Source organism: Sinocyclocheilus anshuiensis, unplaced genomic scaffold (assembly GCF_001515605.1).
Source record: "Sinocyclocheilus anshuiensis isolate Anshui unplaced genomic scaffold, SAMN03320099.WGS_v1.1 scaffold860, whole genome shotgun sequence".
NCBI classification, from domain to species: domain Eukaryota; kingdom Metazoa; phylum Chordata; class Actinopteri; order Cypriniformes; family Cyprinidae; genus Sinocyclocheilus; species Sinocyclocheilus anshuiensis.
The window spans coordinates 981,000-990,634 of record NW_015548288.1 but is presented as its reverse complement, the minus strand read 5'-3'; the positions used below and the strand labels follow the sequence as shown (position 1 = coordinate 990,634).

The following is a 9,635-nucleotide window of genomic DNA, read 5'->3' as shown; positions in this document are numbered from 1 at the left end:
GCCCTGTGAAGCCGTGGTTTACAGTGAATTTATAACAGCTAAGGGGCGTTGTTAGGCACGACGTGAAGCGGAGTGCCTAAAACCGCCTTAGCTGTTATAAATTCACTGTAAACCATGGCTTCTTGGGGTTTATTGCTTTAATTTACTTGAACCACACACTGTCTTATTAGGGACATAGCACAGACATGCATTGTTTTTGCTATTATGTAATAATTCTATATAATATTTATGAACAACCTAACCTTCAGAAAACCTTTAGCATTTTTAGAATAAAAACCTAAACAAAACAAAAGCGAAACAACTACAAAATAAAATGAAACAAAACAAACAACAACAACAAACAAAACACAAAACAAAACCTTATCCTTCTGAGGACCTTCAGGTCAGCTTTAGCTAAAATATTCATCAAACTTGTCTCCAAATAATAGCCAAATTAGAAAGGCTAAAAAAAAACATCTGTATTATTTTGTATTCATTTTATGTAAAGCACATTGAATTATCATTGTGTATGAAATGTGCTACATAAATAAATTTGCCTTGCCTTGCCTTCATTACAACAAATCAGCAAGTTTGTCTAAACAGATTTAGAAAGCCGGACAATGCAGATCGATTTCTAAGATTTCCATGCAGCTGCAGGACTGAGGAAAAGTTTCTTCTAATTGAGTGATGTCAGGCGAGGAACGGTGCAACTGACAACACTTCCAGACTCCATCTAACAATATTTATGCACACAAATCCAAACATCAGACACAACAATGCCATCTAAATCTGGAAAAAGGGTATTAGGTTTTGTTTAAATTCATGTACACAGACAGACCGCTTTGTTTACATGAACACATGTGTGTATTTATGTGTGTGTGTGGGTTTATAGCAATACTTTGAGGAAAACATTGCTGAAAAATGTCCACAGAAGTTAGCTAAATCTAATAAAACCTTCCTTTCGGAATGTCCTCAAACAGAAAAATAATTCAAAAAGTCAGTTTAATTAAAACTCTAAATATTCAATCGAGTTGGGTTTCGATTATGGATTGTCTTTAGTAATTATAATTAGATTTATTTTTAAAAATACAACAGTCTAAGGTATGTCCTTATTTAGATAGCTAGGTAAATATGTGCTTTTGTGAATGCTCATACACATGCGTGTGTTTGTTTATGAGAGGCGCATGCAGTCATGCATTAACCAAGGATGTTTTTTTTTAAATTGCATATGCTGAGCATGGACTCTCGGATGGCAAAGCAAGGAGAGTTTGCGTGTCTGGCTGGCGGCCAGTTCACAGCCCAGCTGGATATCGTTGAACTGCTCTTGCAACCTCTCTACAGCCCAGCGTGTCACTTCGGGATTGTTTCCGTGGTACAAAGTTTGTTCAACCTCTCTCTCTTTATACTGGTTAGGACTGCTCTGATTTCATCAGCGTGCCACACAGATTATTGTTCTGACAGTGGCGCAATCCCTAATGAACAGCTTGATATGGGGAAGGAATGTTTTGTTGACCAAAACAGCTTTTAGTCTCAATTAATTCTGCTGTCAAAACAAATGGAGGGCAACCAAAAGCCAGAATGGTCAGTCTAGACTCCTGGAGGTCACTATATATCCTCATACATAGTTTATCTGGGCTACCTTTGTAGAGAATATTATATATACACACACTTATACATACATACACTACTATTCAGAAATTTGGGGTCAGTATGTTTTTTTTTTTTTATATTTTCAATACTTTATTCAGCAAGGACACGTTAAATTAATCAAAAATGATAGTAAAGATATGTATAATGCTACAAAAGACTTCTCTTTCAAAGAAATGCTTTTGAACTTTCTTTTATTATTATTTTATTATTAAAATATTAAGCAGCACAACTGTGAACACTGATAATAAGAGGAAATGTTTCTTGAGCACCAAATCAGCATATTAGAAATATTTCTGAAAGATCATGTGACACTGATGAATTCAAATTCAAATGTCAAGAATAAATTACATAACAAAATAAAGTAGAACTCATTTATTAAATATATTGAAAATGGTTGTTTTAAATTGTAATATTTCATAATATTAAAAATATTAAAAAAAAAAAAGTCTTACCAACCCCAAAATTTTAAACACTAGTGTGCAACATAACACAACACGACACAACATATATGAGTGGTGAGAAAACAGGGTATTACAGCTGAAGTGTGTAATTTGTGTGATTTCCACTAGCGTCACCAAACAAGGAAAATTTTTGTTTTCACAACTGACAACACTTCCAGACTCCATCTAACAATATTTATGCACACAAATCCAAACATCAGACACAACAATGCCATCTAAATCTGGAAAAAGGGTATTAGGTTTTGTTTAAATTCATGTACACAGACAGACCGCTTTGTTTACATGAACACATGTGTGTATTTATGTGTGTGTGTGGGTTTATAGCAATACTTTGAGGAAAACATTGCTGAAAAATGTCCACAGAAGTTAGCTAAATCTAATAAAACCTTCCTTTCGGAATGTCCTCAAACAGAAAAATAATTCAAAAAGTCAGTTTAATTAAAACTCTAAATATTCAATCGAGTTGGGTTTCGATTATGGATTGTCTTTAGTAATTATAATTAGATTTATTTTTAAAAATACAACAGTCTAAGGTATGTCCTTATTTAGATAGCTAGGTAAATATGTGCTTTTGTGAATGCTCATACACATGCGTGTGTTTGTTTATGAGAGGCGCATGCAGTCATGCATTAACCAAGGATGTTTTTTTTTAAATTGCATATGCTGAGCATGGACTCTCGGATGGCAAAGCAAGGAGAGTTTGCGTGTCTGGCTGGCGGCCAGTTCACAGCCCAGCTGGATATCGTTGAACTGCTCTTGCAACCTCTCTACAGCCCAGCGTGTCACTTCGGGATTGTTTCCGTGGTACAAAGTTTGTTCAACCTCTCTCTCTTTATACTGGTTAGGACTGCTCTGATTTCATCAGCGTGCCACACAGATTATTGTTCTGACAGTGGCGCAATCCCTAATGAACAGCTTGATATGGGGAAGGAATGTTTTGTTGACCAAAACAGCTTTTAGTCTCAATTAATTCTGCTGTCAAAACAAATGGAGGGCAACCAAAAGCCAGAATGGTCAGTCTAGACTCCTGGAGGTCACTATATATCCTCATACATAGTTTATCTGGGCTACCTTTGTAGAGAATATTATATATACACACACTTATACATACATACACTACTATTCAGAAATTTGGGGTCAGTATGTTTTTTTTTTTTTATATTTTCAATACTTTATTCAGCAAGGACACGTTAAATTAATCAAAAATGATAGTAAAGATATGTATAATGCTACAAAAGACTTCTCTTTCAAAGAAATGCTTTTGAACTTTCTTTTATTATTATTTTATTATTAAAATATTAAGCAGCACAACTGTGAACACTGATAATAAGAGGAAATGTTTCTTGAGCACCAAATCAGCATATTAGAAATATTTCTGAAAGATCATGTGACACTGATGAATTCAAATTCAAATGTCAAGAATAAATTACATAACAAAATAAAGTAGAACTCATTTATTAAATATATTGAAAATGGTTGTTTTAAATTGTAATATTTCATAATATTAAAAATATTAAAAAAAAAAAAGTCTTACCAACCCCAAAATTTTAAACACTAGTGTGCAACATAACACAACACGACACAACATATATGAGTGGTGAGAAAACAGGGTATTACAGCTGAAGTGTGTAATTTGTGTGATTTCCACTAGCGTCACCAAACAAGGAAAATTTTTGTTTTCAAAATGTTTTTTTTTTTTTTTTGCCATTGGACGAATAAAACTGTTAGCCCCGCACCAAACTCACGCCATTGGGTGAGCTGATGTCACCGTGTCAGGATGTTCAGACAACACACTGAACACAGCAAATGTTTGAAACATTGCTAAGCGAGGAAAATTATTTTAAGAAGGAACAAAATGACACATACAGCTTTCAAACCAAAACAAAGGCAAAATCCTAGTGTGTAACATTTATATTGTTAACATAATTGTTGGCTAAACTGGTTTAATTACGCTCCACGCCCCCTTAAGCTTCCAGCAAGATTATATTCTCTATGTGAAATGTGAAAAAACTTCCACCCTGTGAAAAGAGGGAGAAGCAGGAGGTCAAATGAAAGGTCACGGAGGGATAAGTGAGGAAAAATAGCCAGAGCACAGGGGGAAGTGTAGCCGTGTCAAGCTCTATCAATTTCAAGTGGCTTAATCTCCTGTAAAGGTGGGCGAGCTTGACATTCCACTTAGCATGTGACGGCCAGTGCTGGCTGAGACCTTGGCTGAAAGCCCCTGTAAGGGTCAGAACGCCACAAATCCTCCAGTGTAAACTCCACCGTGTTACAGCAATCAAGTCAAACATACTCCTAGTGTTATAGTGCGGACTATTGCTCATTTCTAATCCCCCACCAAATTTTTATTTTTTTTAATTATTTAGTCAGTTGGTAATGAACTCATGACCAGTCTTGTTAATAATATCAAGAGCAAAGTAGTTCAGTGCCAGAGGTTAAATCTGTGTGTGGGTGATTTAGCTGTGTTACCTGGTCTCTCTTTGCCTGTCCCTTTGCTTTCTGCCAGTTTCTGTATGAGGCTCTCGACGGAAGTGTTCTCCATGTTTTTCACAAACTCTTCTTGCACCTTTAAAATAATAAACCAGGAAAAAAAGATACATGCACTTATTCTATTCAGTACTTTCACAGCAACATCTTACCAGAGAAAAATAAAAGTATATTTGTATATAGATGGAGCAGACGTATAATAGGTATAAAAGCATAATCAGCATCAAATAACATATGGTTCCCTAAAACAATTGAAAGTTACCCTTTAAAATGCCATATAGCACATTTGGTAACACTTTACCGTATACGGTTCAATTCATTAACATAATTTAATGCTTTAGGTATCTTGAACTAAAAATGAACATGTTCATATTCATTTATAAAACATTAACTTTTGTCAATTTATGCAATATTCAACTTACAAAGTTCAAAATGTTGCACGCTATGAGGATGTGACCAGTGGCACGGTTTCCCCAGGTGACCACTTTGACTGTCTTTGTTTTTATAGCCCTCAAGGGATGGTGACAAATGCAATATGTCTTCTACACTGCTGACTCGATGCTTTTCTTTCATAGCTAGCGTGTTTCACAGATTTTCTAGTTCATTTCATAAACACACAGTACTTCATAAAGTGACTGTCAATTTGATTCAGTATCCATGTCCTTTTTTGTGGACTAGAGGAGGAGTGAAAGTAAAGCAAGGTCCTGACTGTCCTTCCAGACATGCTCAGATATTCATGATGCTCACTGTGTAGCAGAATCACATCACAGACGTTGTAAGCAGTCTAGGTTCAAGCATTTTTTTTCACATAGGGATTAAAAAAAAAGAAAAACTTTCATAAAAACTTCTAAGCCATGAACCAAACCAACCAGCTCTGAAACAAGGTTATTATAGTTAACTACAACTAAAAGCATAAAAAAGCATATTAGTTATTTGAAATAAAAGAAAACTTGATCATTTCACACACAAAAAAGAAGAAGAATACCAGACAAATGTATAAGATTGTGCACAAAGTCCGCATGAAATCAAAATGTACACTATTTACTTTGTTGGCGCACATTGCTAGTCTTAAAGTGAACAATTCTACTGAAAAGTTAAACTACTGAAAAAAAATGGCTTGTGTTGGTAATCTTCGTCAGTTTGATGGGTTGGGCAGAGTATCCTTAACCACTGCCCTCCAACCGTTAGTTTGCTGTGAGCCTGAGATGGAGAGGTGGTCTGGGGTACGGTTCGCTGCTGATGTGAACGCAATCGTACCAAATCACGGAAGTGAACCGCTATTAATGACGTATTATTTGATAAAAATGTGTGTTTCACTCACTTTCCTGACGATCAGCAACCCTCTGTGACATTGCGAGTAAATCACTCGCATATGCGACTAAATCTTACTCTGGGCGACTAAATAATGTCTAACATTAGCCATTGGCTAATAAATTATTAGATTTTACACGCCAGTATGTGTGTGAGAGGCGTTCAACACAGATTTTCACTCGATAAACACGCTGACTGAGCGCTTGAGAGTTTCGCTCTCCGTCAAGCGATCTGTACTATTTGGATGCGCTCAATGGATCATGTCATGTACTCAATGGATGCGCAGTATGTAGCACGCAGCGCGCCTGTATTTGACGTACCGTTACCGTAAACCAGTGTGAAGGCGCACGTCTCGCCGTCGCTTTACTGATAGCGCTGTGTTTCTCACACATGCAAAGAGAGAGAGCGAGAGTCTTGCATACCACGCTTAGGCTTGCATACCACGCATACCACGCTGACGCGCTACATGTAAACCATATTCTTTGTTGTATTTTCCTGTTCCCCATTTAGATAGCTAAGTAAACGTGTGTGTGTGTGTGTGTGTGTGTGTGTAAAATAGTATATCAGTCTGGCGAGTAAACAAAAAAATGTACTAGCCAATGCCGCTTATATTGCCAAGGTGTGCGTAGAGGGTTGTTCAGAGTTCTTTAGAGCATTTGCAGTACATTCGTAAGGCAGACGTAAGTGCCGTTATGTACTGAAGATTACTGAAGAAGTACTCCAAGATACTTATACACATGATAAAGGAGGTCATATATGTCCCAAAATTATCAATAACTCATTTCGACCAAAAACGAAGTTATGGTGTTTTGTCTTTGCATGGCAGCACTGCTGTCACCATAGACGGGCGTGATTTCAGCAACTAGCGCCTCAGCTTCACCCACGTCCCGCCTTTTTGCCCATTTTTGATTATCCGGGAGTGACCTGTTTTTATACAGTCTATGGGAGTGACTCGCGGTGACGCCCTGCCAAGATGGCGGCGGTCGGCTCCGCCCACTTTAGGCTTCAAAAATGCTCTTCTGAACCCTACGAGTGACGTCACGGACACTATGTCCATGTTTTTTTACAGTCTATGGTTCGGACCCAAATAATATAATGTGAACACAGTCCAGCGGGGGCAGGGGGGAGCAATCGAACTCGGCTCGGACCAAGCAATCGAACCAAGTGTGAAAGCACCCTAAGAGTGTAGTGACACCGACTTCTGTTATTTGTAGTTCTTCATGGAGAGGGTAGTGGGTCCATGGGTTATGTAGTTCCTCACTGGGAATAAGTTTTTTATAATGTTGAAATCACTGACTATTATCTACAGAAGCATATACCATCACTTAACGGTCTCATAGCTTGCGAAGAGTTAAGTTGATCTTGAAAGTTGTATTAAAGAATTTGGCCTTATCTCTTCTTTCAAAGACACATGCCATTTTCTTGCTCTGCCATTCCACATCGAGAGAGATCCCCTTGTTACATCAAGATCTCAAAACTAACGTACTGTAAAGACGAACAGTGACACCAACTGCTGCATGAGCAAATGCTGCACTTAAAAGAGGATTCAACTCATACATATACACATAGAAACAGTAGAAACATACTAATCACAGAAAAACTCAAATCTTATTTCTCCTCGAGCTCAAGCTGAACACAAGAGTGTGTGTGGTTAGGAGCATGCAATAGCTCTGTGGTCAATAACCAGTAAAATCCCTAAAAGTGATCGTTTTGCTGTGGGTCTATAGGAATGCGATTGGTGCATTCATTTGCCTGCACGGAAGTGTATTTCAATGAATAACAGGGTGTGCATATGTTATAAATAACTCTAAATCAAAGGCAATGGGATTGAGGATTGATAAGGAAGGACTGATCAGATAACCCTTATCTTATGAAGTTCATTTATACTTGCTTGACTTCTGCACATCTAAGGGTCTCTGGCGCCCTCTATAGCAAAATGATGATACAACAGCCAGATTTCAGGCTTAATCCAGCGTTGCCATCCATACCTTTTACGCATTGAATTTTCATGGATTTTCCCAGTTGTTTTTTGATTACCGGATAAGTCTTTTTAATACAAATTTTATAATGACTATAAAAATATAAATATTTTACAGCGGATCATAACTAGAAAAACAGATTTCGCAGGACTGGAAATTACTGGGGAAAAACATTGCTGTGTGACAAAAATGGTTGGTCTTAATTATTTAATTAAAAAAAAATATATATATAAAGAATATATATATAATATATAATATATATATATATATATATATATAGACACACACAGAATTACATATATACATATAATTTTTTCACTTTATTTTAAGGACCAATTCTCACTATTAACTATTAACTATGACTTTTGCCTCATTAAATTTCAAATTTGCTGCATATAAACAGTTAGCAAGGTAGTTCAATTTAGGTATGGGGTGGGATTTAGGGGTCTAAATTATGGTCATGCAGAATAAGGCATTAATGTGTGCTTTATAAGTAATAAACCGTCCGCGTGCTAGTAATTTGCATGCTAATAAGCAACTACTTAATAGTGAGAAATGGTCCATTTGATTTGTGTAAATAAATTAAAGAGTCATTTGTGTATGTATTTCTCTGCTTACCTCTCCTATCTGTATGTGCGTCTCTTCAACAGACTGACAGTATGAATGGATAATCTCCTGTATACGCAGAACATGTTCCTCTTCAATGCCCTGGAATTTCTGTAGACACAAACACACAACCTTTAAATAATTTATCTTTCTAAAATGGTGCAAAAGCAGTTTAAAAATGAATAATACTTGTTTTAGACAGTGTTGAAAAGTGAAGCTAAAAACAGATGTTAGAAATGATACTTAATCAGACCAGAATCTTTTTCCACAAAAGTCTTGTGTGTGTGTGTCTGTACATAAGACCCCTTCTTATGTTGTTGGCACAACACTATGAATAGCCTATTTGGGTGGTCTGGGTAAAAGCATGTAACACGCACGGACACAGTGAAAATAAATATGCATGAGTGTATGTGGGATATATGTGTGTGTCAAGGATGGCTGCATGCCTGATTTGTTGTTTATGCTTCTCTCAGACTGACAGTAGGGTTTTAGAAGATTTAAGAGGAAGAGGAGAAAAAGATGAGGAAATGAGCAGAAACAAGATAATGACAGCATAAGCCAGAGCATGTGTGACCACAGGGAAAAAACGTGTTTGTGCATGTGTGTGGATCATTTAAAAAAACCATCAATAAGAAGCTTAAGCTTCGTATGTTTGAGGCCTCTTTGGCTCTGATTTGGGACTGAAAAATAAGTGTGCGGGATTGGTAAGGGACTGCTAATGTTTCCTGCATGGCGCTACTGAATTTAAAACACCAAGGCAAAAGACATGACATTCAGACATTATATTACTATTTATATTAAAGGGGTCATATGATGCAATTTCAATTTTTCCTTTCTCTTTGGAGTGTTACAAGCTCTTGGTGCATAAAGAAGATCTGTAAAGTTATATATATATATATATATATATATATATATGTGTGTGTGTGTGGGTGTGTGTGTGTGTGTGTGTACAACAGTTCTTTCTGGTCCTCGAATCTGATTGGCTGAGAGGTCTTTCCACTCATTAAATATTTAACCAATATCGCCACGTTTCACTGTTTGTATCACTCCGCTTGCAGCATTTCTCACAGCGAGTGTCATGGTGGATACCCAAATCCACTATAAATTTACAAATAATACTGTTTTTGTGTAACCGAATGTAGTTGTTTAGACTTCAAATATG

General features: G+C 36.7%; 1 protein-coding gene across 3 annotated transcripts in view; it reads right to left on the bottom strand.

Annotated features, from left to right (window-relative positions):
* LOC107655928 (F-BAR domain only protein 2-like) overlaps positions 1–9,635 on the bottom strand; it is a 47,434-nt gene that overhangs the window by 21,760 nt on the left and 16,039 nt on the right. For all 3 annotated transcript variants that reach the window (XM_016443556.1, XM_016443557.1, XM_016443558.1), the window contains exons 7-8: positions 8,486–8,584; positions 4,560–4,656 (exon numbers count right to left, since the gene is read on the bottom strand). In XM_016443556.1, the coding sequence (XP_016299042.1) occupies positions 4,560–4,656; positions 8,486–8,584 (196 nt within the window). The remainder of the gene's footprint in view (positions 1–4,559; positions 4,657–8,485; positions 8,585–9,635) is intronic.